Source organism: Diceros bicornis, chromosome 30, assembly GCF_020826845.1.
Source record: "Diceros bicornis minor isolate mBicDic1 chromosome 30, mDicBic1.mat.cur, whole genome shotgun sequence".
Lineage (NCBI taxonomy): Eukaryota > Metazoa > Chordata > Mammalia > Perissodactyla > Rhinocerotidae > Diceros > Diceros bicornis.
In genome coordinates this window covers 3731904-3745096 of record NC_080769.1, presented here as the reverse complement: position 1 = coordinate 3745096, position 13193 = coordinate 3731904, and the positions used below count along the sequence as shown (strand labels likewise).

Genomic DNA, 13193 nt, shown 5'->3' with positions numbered 1-13193 from the left:
TCTTTTTCTTCCTGGCGTTTCTCATATCATGATTATATATTTTTGTCCACTGCCCGTCTCCCCCACCAGAATGTCAGCTCTGTGCAGGGGGGCCCGTGGCCGTGGTCCCCGCCGTCCCCCAGCATCTGGAACCGTGCCTCACACAACCATGGTTGATAAACACGTGTTGAGTGAGCGAGTGGGAGGGGAATAGATTTGTTTAAAATGTGTCCCATTAAAACAGTGAAGAACCAGACCTAGGATGCACAAAGGGATTCGATCTACACATATTGTGTTCATTTCCCGTCCTAACAAATGACTGCAAACTGAGTGTCTTAGAACACGGGAAACATGTTCGTTTCAGAAGTGCAGGTTATTGATTTGCACTGGGGAGGCTGGAGTCCAAAGTCAAGGTGTTGGCAGGTGGGTTCCCTCCAAAGCCTCTCTCCTCGTCTCTCTCGCAGCCTCTGTGGATGCTGGCCATCTTGGACGTTCCTGAGCCTGTGGCTGCACCCCTCCAGTCTCTGCCCTGGCTTCCGGGTGGCCCTCTCCTCTGTCTGTGTGTGTCGGTGTTGCTCCTCTCCCGTCTCCTATAAGGACACCGGTCATTGGATTTAGGGCCCACCCGGTTAATCCAGGATAATCTCATCTCAAGATCTTTAGCTTAATTACATCTTCTTTTTCCAAATGAGGTCATACTCACATGTTCTGGGGGTTAGGACATCAGCATATCTTTTTGTGGGTCACCATTCAAACCACTACATGGATTGACGTGAATAGAGCTAATCTTGTGAGAAAAAAAAAAAGTTACAGAGTGAGGCTAACAATTTTGATCCTTTTCATAAATTAAAAAAGATATCGGCTGTCTCTGGGGGAAGAACTGGGTGGCTGGGGCTGAGGGTCGAGGGGGGCTTGCCATCATATAGCCTTCTATATCTGTTGAATAAAAAAAACTTGAGGTTTACATGACATACGATAGAATGAGAATATTTAAAGCATGCGTGACTCAAAATCCATCCTTCCAACACTCAAGGTGTACGCACCTGCGAAGCCATCACCATAGTTGGGACAGCGGACGTTTCCATCACCCCGAGATTGTCCTCGTGCCCCTCTGTCAGCCTCACTCCCGCCCCTTCACCCCCAACCCCAGGCAACCACTGATCTTCTCTCTGTCCCTATAGGTTAGGCTGCATTTTCTAGACATTCCTATAAATGGAATCACGGAGGGTGTACATTTGGTTTCCAGCTTCTTCCATTTGGTACAGTGATTCTGAGATTCATCCACGTCATTACACATATCCTTAGTCTGTTACATTTTTTTTTTTTCAGTGAGGAAGATTGTCCCTGAGCTAACATCTGTGCCAATCTTCCTCTATTTTGTATGTGCGTTGCTGCCACAGCATGGCTGACGAATGGTGCAGGTCCGCACCTGGGATCTGGACCCTCAAACCCAGGCCACCGAAGTGGAGTGCACCGAGCTTAACCACTGTGCCACGGGGCCAGCTCCCCCATTCCTTTTCTAAAAAATTTATTTAAAAATTTTTAAAATTGAGATATAATCGACATACAACTTTATATTAGTGGTAGGTGTACATCATTGGTTCTTTTTATTGCTTGGTAGTATTCCATCGTATGGACAGGCCGCCATTTCTTTGTCACCTGTTGGTGGACTTTTGGCCATTACAAATAAGTTGCTACGAACAAGTCAGGCTTAGGGCAGGAGAGAGAATAATACTAAATGACCTTGCTGTTTTACACCACTGTGTCTGGGTTGTTTATTGTACAAAAATGGAAACTTATACACAGTCTCTTCCATGGGGGTAGGTGGAGGGGGGCTCTGGAAAGGGGGTAGGGGGGACCCTTGCAGAGTTCCCTTCATCCAGGGTTACGAGGTCACTGGCCAAAAGGGCCTGAGGCTGCCAGGAGTGGGTGGTTTGGTCAGCGTGTTGTGAAGTCACTGAGCATGGATTCCCAACAGCTCGTAGGGAAGGCTTTGCCATCCCAAGACCCGGGGTCTGCAGGAGGGGATGGAACCTTTTGTAAAGACATGTCCACTGACTTAGCCCAAATCAGCTCCTCCCTGGTCTTCCCCACATCAGAAAACAGCACCACCGTCTGCTCAGGTGCCAAAGCCGTCTCTGACTCCCTTCTCCTCGCCCCCACCCCACAGCCGGTCCTCGAGCGTCAGTCACCAGCTCTGACTATGGCTGCTTTCCTCATTTCCACTGCTGCTGCCTGAACCCCAGCCCCTGCCACCTCCCTTTCCAGCCTCTCTGAGGCCCTTCTTGCCCCTCACCTCCACTCTAAACCACTCTCTACGCAGCAGCCATAATGGCTTTCCCCAACTCTTTAAAAACTTTTTATATTGAAATAATTTTCAATTTACAGAAGATCTGTGCTATGGACTGAATGTATGTGCCCCCTGAAATTCACATGTTGAAGCCCTGACCCCGAACGTTGTGGTGTAAGGAGCCGGGGCCTGTGGGAGGTGATGAGGTCACGAGGGTAGAGCCCCTTTGCATGGGATTAGTGCCCTTATAAGGGAGCTTTCTCTCTCTCTGTCTCTCCCCCCATCTCTATTGTTATCTCTGTCTCTTTCTCTCTCTTTCTCCCTCTCTCTCTATATATATCTGTCTCTCTGTCTTTCTGTCTCTCTTTATCTCTCTGTCTGTCTCTGTCTCGCTCTCTCGGTCATGTGAGGATACAGCAAAGGAGGCAACCATCTACAATCCAGGAAGTGGCCCCTTACCAGACACCGGGTCTGCCAGCGCCTTGATTTTGGACTTCCCAGCCTCCAGAAATGTGAGAAACAAATGTTCGTTGTAAATCCACCCAGTCTACGGTATTTTTGTTACGACAGCCCGAATGGACTAAGACAGTTTGCAAAGTTGGTACAGAGAGTTCTTGTCTGCCCTCTATCCAACTGCCCCAAATGTTAACATCTTGTGTAACCACAGTACATTTGTCACAACCAAGAGATGAACTGACACTGATACAACACCACTTGCTAAACTACACACTTGATTTGAATGTCACCGGTCTTCTCTCTGATGTCCTTTTCTAGTCCAGAATCCCATCCAGGACAGCCCATTTCCTTTAGTTATCACGCCTCTATCTCAGGGGTCTTAGGACTCCTCTAACCTGTGTCAGTTTCCTGGGTCACATTTTGTTTCTCTTGACCTCCACACTTTTGACGGGTCCTAGTCAGTTCTTTCGTAGACCGTTCCTCAATTTGGGCACACAGCTGATGTTTTCTTGTGATTAGATTGAGGTCATGGGTTTTGGAGACAACACAGAGAGGTGAATGTGTCCTCCCATCACGTCATATCAGGGTCCGTGCCGTGCCCAGGACTCATGACTGCGATGACAACCTTGATCCCTTGGTTTAGCTGGTGCCCGCCAGGTTCTCCACTGTCAAGTCACTTTTTACCTTTTCATACTTTATTCCTTAGAAACGAGTCACTAAATCCAGCCCACACCCAACGAGGGGAGTGAAACTCCACCTCCTGGGGGGAAGCGTATCAAATAACCTGTGGACATACACAGTCGTGCGTCGCTTAACGGCGGAGACACGCTCTGAGAAATGCACTGTTAGGCCATTTCGTCATTGTGCGAACATCACAGAGTGGACTTAGCCAAACCTAGATGATATAACTGACTACACACCTAGGCTACATGTACTAATCTTATGGGACCACCATTGTATACACATCCATTGTTGTGTAGCATCATTAGATTAGATTAGATTAGATTAGAAGCATCATTACGCAGCACATGACTGTATTAAAAAACCGCCAGTAATTAATAAATATTTTAGAAGGCACACTTTTAGGGTAGGCAAATCTCCTTAAAGTTTCATCCACTAATTTTAGCATCCACTGGTAGATTTTCCCTGCTGCAATGATTACTGTGCTGTTTGCCTGATGGATTGTCTATCTCCCTCATTCCTTCTACATTTATTAATTGACATCTGCTATATGGAAGATTGGTCCCTCCCCCATTCATTTATTCAATCATTTCTTTATATCAGTATGGACTCATGAGCATTTATTTAATTCGTTGGATCACAATGATCTTTTAAATCACATATCAGACTCTATCATCTTCTACTAAAAACCTTCCAGAAGCTCCCTTTATGCTGAAGACTAACATCTAAACGTCTTTTTACCTACGAGCCCCATATACTCCCTAACTGCTTCCTGGTCCTTGTCTGTTTTCCTTGCTCATTGTTGCTCTGGCCACCTGGCCATTTTGTGGTCTTTCAGTCATGCCACCCTCCTCCTCCTGAAACGTCTGTCTTTTCTGGAATATTCCGCCTCCTCACCTTCACAGGGCCCCTCTCTGACTGCCCTGTCTAAGCCGACTTCTTCCTTCCTCTCGCTTTCTAACCCCACCTGGCATGAGGTAACAGAAACTTCTTTCTTTGTTTATCATCTGCGCTGTTCACTGCTGTATCCCCAGCGCTTCGCACGTAGTAAGTGCTCAATAAGTATTCATTGAATAAATGAATTCGTGAGGCTGGAAGAATGCGGGGGGTGAATCCAATCCCATCCTCCCGGATTATGGTCACAACAGCTCACATCTCAGGTACATATGTGCCAGGCATTCAGGAGCGAGGCTACACTGTAAGCCTCAGTTTTATCATGTGTAAAATGAAGATAAGAAAAAGACCCATCTCCAAAAATGTTGGGAGGATTAAATGAGCTAACGCACACGAAGATGATACTCATAGCACACGTTCAACAGTGATTATTATTACCATCATCTGTGAAATGGGCATTAACAGCGACCTACTACATAGAATTGTTGTAAACCCAGAACCACGTCCTGCACGTGTAAAGCGCTTTATAAGTAAGTGATTGATGCTGTCGTCGTCATCATCATCATCCCACCAGGCCGCCCCCAGCCCATCTGAAAGATGTTCTAATCAAATCTCATGTTTTTTGTTTGCAAACCCCTTTCCTCGGCCCGGCCCGGTGGCCCCGGGATGCTCGCCAGGCCTCCGCGCACTCGGACCGGGCTCGGACACCCCCGGGCTCCTGGGATTCGGGCGCTCTGGACCACAGTCTCCCATCGCCCCGCCCACGGGTCTGGACCGCCTGCGGTCTCCATGGAAACCCACCAGCCACAGCGGGGCGTGACGGACCGCGGGCGTGCGCCTATCAGGTCAAAGTCGTCTGCGCGAGCGGCGCGAGCGGGGCCTCTGACGGGCGCGTCCTTGCAGGAAGGCGGGAACACGGCGACGGGCCCCGGGGGCTGTCCCCTCTCCGCCAATCAACGGCCGAGGCGGCTGCGATGGACAGGCGCAGCGGGAAGAGGCCCCGGGTGCAGGCTTCCACCCAACCGGCGGGCCGCAGTCCCGAGAAAGGGCCAATGAGGAGGCGGCGGGGGTGGGGCGAGGAGGCCGGTTGCTCCGGAAGTGGAGGGAGGGGGTGAAAATGGCGCCCAGCTCGAAATCGGAGCGGAACAGCGGGGCCGGGAGCGGCGGCGGCGGCCCCGGGGGCGCCGGGGGGAAGCGGGCAGCGGGGCGGCGGCGGGAGCACGTCCTCAAGCAGCTGGAGCGCGTCAAGGTGAGGCCTGGAGTCGGGGAGGAGCGCGCCGGCGGGTGGGGAGGAGGGACGAGGGAGGCGGCGGGAGGGAGGGCGTTCGCGGGGTGAGGGGTTGGGGGCGGAGCCCCGGGGAGGGGGCTCGGATGGAGGGGCTGGGGGCGGGGCCCCGGGGAGGGGGCTCGGATGCAGGGGCTGGGGGCGGGCCCCGGGGAGGGGGCTCGGATGGAGGGGCTGGGGGCGGGCCCCCGGGGAGGGGGCCTGGATGGAGGGGCTGGGGGCGGGGCCCCGGGGTGGGGGCTCGGATGGAGGGGCTGGGGGCGGGGCCCCGGGGAGGGGGCTCGGATGGAGGGGCTGGGGGCGGGGCCCCGGGGAGGGGGCTCGGATGCAGGGGCTGGGGGCGGGCCCCAGGGAGGGGGCTCGGATGGAGGGGCTGGGGGCGGGCCCCCGGGGAGGGGGCTCGGATGGAGGGGCTGGGGGCGGAGCTCCGGGGTGGGGGCTCGGACGGAGAGGGCCTTAGAGGCCGCTGGAGGAATAAGGAGGCGATCCAGGGTCAGACTCTGTTCAAAACCCTGCTCCCGTGGCCTCTCCGTTATGGAGCCTTCCCGCGCCCTGGGCAGAGCCCCTGCTACCGGCTTTGGGCTTCCTCCGTCTGGTGGTCCTCTCTGTCCCGGCTCTGACCACACGGGAGCTGGGGGTTTCTGTACCTGCGTCTGCCCTCCCCCCCCCACCCCCCGAATGAGAGGAAGCTCGCTGGAGAAGGCCTTGTCTTCTCTTTCATGGGAGTTACTGAGTGGGGCTCTGTCTCCCCCATCAGACTAAACTCCCAGTGTGCCAAGATCTCTTCCCCCCCAGTCTGGGCTCTGGAAGGGCAGCGTGAATCTGCTGTCAGCTCAGCAGCAGCGGGGCAGGGCTGTGTCCGTGGATAGGGAGTGCGCCTTCTCCCTGCGGCTGGGAACTCCGTGAGGGCAGGGCTGGGTCTCCTCCTCTTGACTGGAGCTCCCTGACCAGGGACAGTTGCTCCCTGCGGAGTGCTGTGGCTCCGCCCTTAGCTTGGAAGCTCCCTGGACAGGGATTGTGTGTCCCTGTCAGCCTGGGCCTCGCAGACAGGGCTGTTCCATCACACTGGGATCTCCTTGGGGGCTGGGCTGTGTCTCCCCCATCAGACTGGGCAGCAGGACCCAAGGTGCGCTGATGCCCCAGGGCCCAGCTTGTGCCTGCCTGTCCCCCAAATCCTTCCTTAGTGAAGTTTTGGGGATGAGGGAGTCGGTTGGAAGGTGGCAATTAGTTGAGAAGGGGGAATTGGGTGGGAATTGGAAGGTCACTGTTCAGGCTTACCCTTCTGTCTGCCTGGACTGGCCCCCAGCTGAGGCCAGGGCTGTCCCGGGGGGCCTGAGCACCCCCTGTGTAGGCTAGTGGGCTGGGGGCAGGTGATTGCAGTTGGTCAAGCCCCCATCCCAGCCTCCTTAGAGGTTGAGTGTGCCATGGGGCAGCCTTCAGGAAGGCTGCCAGGTGGCCCAGTGTGGCCAGGGGTGACTGGAAAACTTTCCTAGGAGGGGGGTTGGCAGTGCTGGTCCTCAGAGCCTGGGGCCTTGGGCAAGAGGGACCCCAAGGCTGAAGAGGTATGGAGCTGGGAGAGTGGCTCGGGTCCCTAGTGGAGAGGGAGGCTTGACCGGTTCGCACCTTCCAGACCTCAGACCGCCCTTGACCATTACGGCTGGCAGGGTGGGCCCCTCGGGTGCTGCTCTGCCTTGGGAGAGGGGGCTGGGGGGCTGCAGGCGACCTCTGCTGGATGGTGCCTCAGGAGCCCTCGCCACCTCTTCCCCAGATCAGTGGGCAGCTCTCCCCTCGCCTCTTCCGGAAGCTGCCGCCCAGGGTCTGCGTCTCCCTCAAGAACATCGTGGACGAGGACTTCCTCTACGCAGGGTGAGGCTGGGCCGGGCGGGGGGCCGCGGGCTGGGGTGGGGCGGCGGGCTGGCCCTGACCAGGTCGCTCTGTTCTCCTGCCTGCCCCCACAGACACATCTTCCTGGGCTTCTCCAAGTGCGGCCGCTATGTGCTCTCCTACACCAGCAGCAGCGGGGACGACGACTTCTCCTTCTACATCTACCACCTGTACTGGTGGGAGTTCAACGTGCACAGCAAGCTCAAGCTGGTAGGGCCGCCCGGCGCTGCTGCCCCCGCCCCCGAGGGCGCTCTCCCGGCCCCTAAGCCTCAGTTCCCTGTCCGTGAAATGGAGGCGGTGCGCTCGAGGGTCCCGGTCACAGCTCCCCGTGTTAGGTCGAGCCAAACGAACTGCCGTTCTTGTGGTTAAACACGGGTAAATGGCGGCAGTTCCCCTCAGCATGTGCCGCCCGTGGAACGTCGCGGGCTCAGGGCAGGTGGGACCCGGGAGCTCTGTCAGGACCAAGCAGGCTGCCACGCTGTTAGCCCTGACCTTGACTCCTCGAACCCCCACCCCCGGAGGTGGGTGCCGTTACCCCAGGTGACACGTGAGCTCTGAGAGGTGAACGGGTTTCGGGTGGATGGGGCTTGGAAGCCAGGTGTCTGGCCGAGTCCCGCTGGCTGCGTCCTGTCCTGGGTGTGGCCTCCCTTTTCCCCACTTGTGATGAGAAACACTTGTGAGCCTCCTCAGCCATCTCAGGAAGGCAGAGGGGTGCGGACTGGGGGCTGCCTGGGGCTCCCTGGCCTGTGACAGCACCCGAGGGGATGTTCCCGCCAGCTCTGCCCCGGCCCCGATTCCCCCACATCGCACAGCCTCGGGTGGCCCCCGGCCCCAATGCCCCCGCGTCGCGCAGCCTCGGGGGGCCCCCAGCCGGCTCTGACCCGACCGTGCCGCTCAGGTGCGGCAGGTGCGGCTCTTCCAGGACGAGGAGATCTACAGTGACCTGTACCTGACCGTGTGCGAGTGGCCCAGCGACGCCTCCAAAGTCATTGTCTTCGGCTTCAAGTGAGCCTTGGGGCCGAGGGAGGTGGCGGGGGCAGGGGCGGGGCGGGGCCGGGCAGCTGAGGGTGTGCCGCCCCCAGCACCCGCTCTGCCAACGGGATGCTCATGAACATGATGATGATGAGCGACGAGAACCACCGAGACATCTACATCAGCACCGTGGCTGTGCCGCCGCCGGGGCGCTGTGCGGCCTGCCGGGAGGCCAGCCGGGCCCATCCAGGTGAGAGGCTGGGCCCGGGCGCGGGCTGCCTGCCTCTCTGCCCCGGGCCGCGAGTGAGCCGCGTGGCGTGTGTTGCTTCAGGGGACCCGAGCGCGCAGTGCCTGCGACACGGCTTCATGCTGCACACCAAGTACCAGGTGGTCTACCCCTTCCCCACCTTCCAGCCCGCCTTCCAGCTCAAGAAGGACCAGGTGGTGCTGCTCAACACCAGCTACTCCCTGGTGGCCTGCGCAGTCTCCGTCCACTCGGCAGGTAGGCCCTGGGTCTGGCGACAGGCCCAGCACGCCCTGTGAGCCTCGGGGCCCAGATCCGCTGACTCGGCACTGTCACTGCCCCACATCACAGATGAGGCAACCGAGGCACAGAGAGGCGAAGTTCCTCGTCCCAGGTCACACAGCCGGGAAGTGGGAATGTGGGATCCAAACCTGGCCACGCCCCACTAGAACCTTCCGCAGGGCTGGCATGTTCCATACCTGCGGTGTCTGCTACAGCCACTGCCAGTAGCCACTTGAAGGTGGCCCATACAAGCAAGAAACTGAGTTTTTATTTTCTTTAATTTTAGTCATGTTAAGCTTAAATAGCCACACGTGGCCAGTGCCAGCGTGCCGGACAGCACAGTGGTCCTCTCTGCTCAGAAAGAAACGCTAATGAAACAGTTCAGAGAGCAGTTAGCAGACATGGCTGTCTCACATCTTTGGTAATCAGAGAAATGCCAATGAAAATTACAAGGTGGCGTCCCCCGACGGAGCAGTCAGCGTTAGGGAGCGGGATGATGCCACTGGCTGGTGGCGAGGTCGGGCTGCCTGGCAACGGAGTATGACGGGGCAGCAGCCCTGCACCCGGCTGTCTCCCAGGCTGGTGTCCATCCCTGGGGCGCGGGGAGATAGGACAGGATGGGTACGTCCCTCGAATCAGCAGGTCCAGGGAGAGCCCCAGCGTGCATGTCCACGCGGCATGCCTTAAAGATGCAGGAACTCAAGAGAAACAAGGAGCTCGGACCGGATACTGATACCACTTAGGCTACTGATACCACTTACATGTAAATGAAAAATGTTTCAATTTTGCAAGAACCCAATCAAATAAAAAGATACTAACTACGTTAAAGTGGTTGCCCCCGGGGGAGGAAGGCACCAGGCTGGGAGAGAGGATTGAACGTATATAACTTAGCCCACAAATCGGCAAGGGCCCCGCCCCTCCTACCCCTGCCCTGGCCGCCTGCGCCAACGCGGGTGAGGCCCTGCCTCTTGCTGAGCCGGGTGCTCCCCGAGTGCCAGGCTTGGGCAGGGCCAACACCCCCTGCCCTCTCGGCTGTGGGTCCTGTTAGGAAAGACCAGAGGGGACAGGATTTGGCCTGTGCCCCCCGCCCAGGGAGGGGCATTGTCAGCATGTGTAACACCCATCTCTCCATAGGAGGGTGTTTACACAGAGCAAGGATTTTGAGTCAGATTTGCCCTCTCACCCCCTCCCCCCTGGAAGTGCCACCACTGGCAGACAGGAATGCACTGGCGGCCTTGCCTTATCTCACAGTGTGACCTTGAACATGTTTCTCTCTGAGCCTTGGTCCTGGGTCTGAACTGGGAGGACACAGTCCCCCTCTCCCAGGTTGCCTGTGGGGGCCATGGGTGGCAGTGTGGGCAGAGCCTGGGGCTTCTCCACACTGACCCCACATTCCCAGAGGGTTCTGGTTCCTCGGCGGGCAGACGTAGATGGGCCCAGGACTTGTCCGCTGTACCCGTGAGGGCCTGGCTCTTGTTGGGAGGATGGGGGGCTGTGTAGTGAACGCCCAGACTCCACTGAGGAGCTCTCATCTGTCGTCAGCGCGGGCTGTCAGCTCCCCAGGGGCAGGGGCTCTGTGTCCTCAGTGTATGGCGTACTGTAGATACTCAAGAATAAGGTTGAGTGAATGTGCGTTTGACTGTGTGTCTGCGCGCGCAAAAGGTCTCTTCCCTTTTGCGTGTTTCAGACTGATCTCTCAGCACAGGTAAGTCTTCTAGAAGGGTCTCCTCGAGGTGCATTTCTGAGAACCCCTGGGCAGTGAGGGAGGCCGGGAGAGCGTCCCGGACTTGAACGCGTGTATTGACCCTCTCCCCGCCATCACTTCTTGCCTTCCAGGTGATAGCAGCTTCTGCCAAATCCTGTATGACCACACCACCTACCCCCCGGCCCCTCCCAGTCCCCCCGGGCCCCGGAGCCCAGAGGCGCCCCCTGCCCTCCCCAGCCTTGGCCCCGAGGCAGCCCCCGCCCAGCCCTCTGGGGCCCCCGAGCCCTCGCCCGCCATCGCCAAAGCCAAGGAGTTTGTGGCCGACATCTTCCGCAGGGCCAAAGAGGCCAAGGGGGGGACCCCGGAGGAAGCCCGGCCGCCCCCCTGCCCAGGGCCCTCGGGCGGCCGCCTCCGCCTGCCCTCTGAGCCCCTGGCCCCCGGCGGGGAGGCGGCGCCCCGGGACAGCCCCCCCGCAGCGGAGGTGCCCACCCCCGAGCCCGGCTACGTCAACTACACCAAGCTCTACTACGTGCTGGGGTCCGGCGAGGGGACGGAGCCAGAGGACGGTGAGCGGGGAGCCCACCCGGCAGGCGGGGTCCCGGGGTGCGGGCTGGCCGGAGGGGCCTCTTGGGCTTCCCGCCGGCCCTACCCCCACGTCCTGCCCCCTCAGAATTCGAGGACGACAAGATCTCCCTGCCCTTCGTGGTGACCGACCTCCGTGGCCGCAACCTGCGGCCCATGCGGGAGCGGGCCGCCATGCAGGTGGGTGCGGGCGCAGCGCAGATGAGGGGCGGCCTGGGCGCCTGTGGGGGGAGGCGGCGGCGGCGCATCCTCCCCTGCCTCGCCCCTGCCCGCAGGGTCAGTACCTGACGGTAGAGCAGCTCACGCTGGACTTCGAGTACGTCATCAACGAGGTCATCCGCCACGACGCCACCTGGGGCCACCAGTTCTGCTCTTTCAGCGACTACGACATCGTCATCCTGGAGGTGGGCCCCGGGTGGACGGGGCGGCCCAGGCCCCCCCTGTCTGGGGGTCACCCTCAGGAGCTGTCGCCGTCCACCCTGCCCCCAGGTCTGCCCGGAAACGAACCAGGTCCTCATCAACATTGGCCTGCTGCTCCTGGCCTTCCCGGCCCCCAGCGAGGAGGGCCAGCTCCGGTGAGCGGGGGCTGCGCCAGGACCTTCAGTGGCGGGGGGTTATTCGAAGACTCCCCCTGTCCCCACCACCTGCATCGGTCCCTCCGTTACTGCTCCAAAGACAGAGCCCGTCTGGGTGGCCCGGGCCCCAGCTCAGGGACCCCACGGTCCCATCTCCTTCCTCCTGCAGACCAAAGACCTATCACACCAGCCTCAAGGTGGCATGGGACCTCAACACCGGCATCTTCGTGACAGTCAGTGTGGGCGACCTCACGGAGGTCAAAGGACAGACCAGGTGAGGCAGGGCTGGGGCGGGGCGGGGGCTGGGGCGGCCGGGGCGACGAGAGCCGCTCACCCCCTGCCCCGCAGCGGCAGCGTGTGGAGCTCCTACCGCAAGAGCTGCGTGGACATGGTCATGAAGTGGCTGGTGCCCGAGAGCAGTGGCCGCTACGTCAACAGGATGACCAACGAGGCCCTGCACAAAGGTGGGCCCTGACCCGGGACGGTCAAGACCGTGCGCCTCCCCCCTGCTAGGCCCGGCCCGGAGCAGGCTGGCCGTGCTGGTGGATGTGTGGAACCGAGCTGCGGGGAGGGCAGCCCAGGCCAGGCCCCACCGAGAGGGCTGGCAGGTGTGGCCCCTGGGGGCCCCCAGCTGGTCGTTCACTCATTCAGCAGACATGGGGTGGCTGCAGTTGGGAGGCAGAGGTGAACTCAGCAGGGCCTCTGCCTTCCAGAACCTTCTGGGCCCAAATCAAGTCAGGGAGAGAGGCAGGCCCCTCCCACAGCCTGGGCCTGAGACTGCCCGGCTCTGTCCCACGCTCCCCGCAGGGTGCTCACTGAAGGTTCTGGCGGACAGCGAGCGATACACGTGGATCGTGCTGTGAGGGCCCGCCGCCCTGGACACTGACTCCAACTACCTCCGTGGCCTGGGGCTGGCCGCCTTCCTGGCAGCCTGTGCCCGGCTGGCCAGCCCACCCCCGACCGGCACTAGTGTTAGGCTGCGGGAAGGGACTGGGCGGGGCAGCCCCTGGTGGCCTGAGAGTCTGGACGCTTCTTATTTATGCCTATTTAAGTTGGGAAGGGGCAGAGGGAGGGAGCCCCTGCCCCACCAGCCTTGAGCGCCCGCCTTCACCCTGCGCTGGCACGGCCCCACTTTCCCTCATTTGCCCCTCTCCTGGGCTGCAGGCATGGACATTGCCCCCAGGGGAGGCCGAATGGACCCCGGTTCCCTGCCTGTCCCCAGCCTCCCCCACCCGAGGCAGCAAACATCGCAGCCCTCCCCGCTCCCCCACTGTTCCTCTTCACGTAATAAATGTTCTATTTCTGAGCCTCGCCGAGGTCCCATTACTGCCACTCAGGGCCCAGCTGGAGCCCCCAGCCCCCAC

At 59.2% G+C, this 13193-nt stretch overlaps 1 protein-coding gene across 1 annotated transcript; it reads left to right on the top strand.

Annotated features, from left to right (window-relative positions):
• Nucleotides 1-5398: 5398 nt before the first annotated feature.
• Nucleotides 5399-13135, top strand: DCAF15 (DDB1 and CUL4 associated factor 15). The gene is made up of 13 exons (XM_058525533.1): nt 5399-5549; nt 7354-7451; nt 7544-7679; nt 8368-8474; nt 8552-8691; nt 8773-8943; nt 10804-11238; nt 11343-11434; nt 11530-11658; nt 11744-11829; nt 11999-12103; nt 12178-12293; nt 12637-13135. Exons 1-13 carry the CDS (start codon nt 5418-5420, stop codon nt 12690-12692), a joined length of 1803 nt encoding a protein of 600 aa, XP_058381516.1. The 5' UTR covers nt 5399-5417; the 3' UTR covers nt 12693-13135.
• The last annotated feature ends 58 nt before the right edge of the window (nt 13136-13193 follow it).

Bases quoted from the DNA above. Each gene is read 5' to 3' on its own strand.
- DCAF15 (XM_058525533.1), top strand. From the start codon at position 5,418: ATGGCGCCCAGCTCGAAATCGGAGCGGAACAGCGGGGCCGGGAGCGGC. The intron at 8,944-10,803 runs GTAGGCCCTGGG...CTTGCCTTCCAG, and splicing joins AGTCTCCGTCCACTCGGCAG to GTGATAGCAGCTTCTGCCAA. The intron at 11,435-11,529 runs GTGGGTGCGGGC...CCCTGCCCGCAG, and splicing joins GGGAGCGGGCCGCCATGCAG to GGTCAGTACCTGACGGTAGA.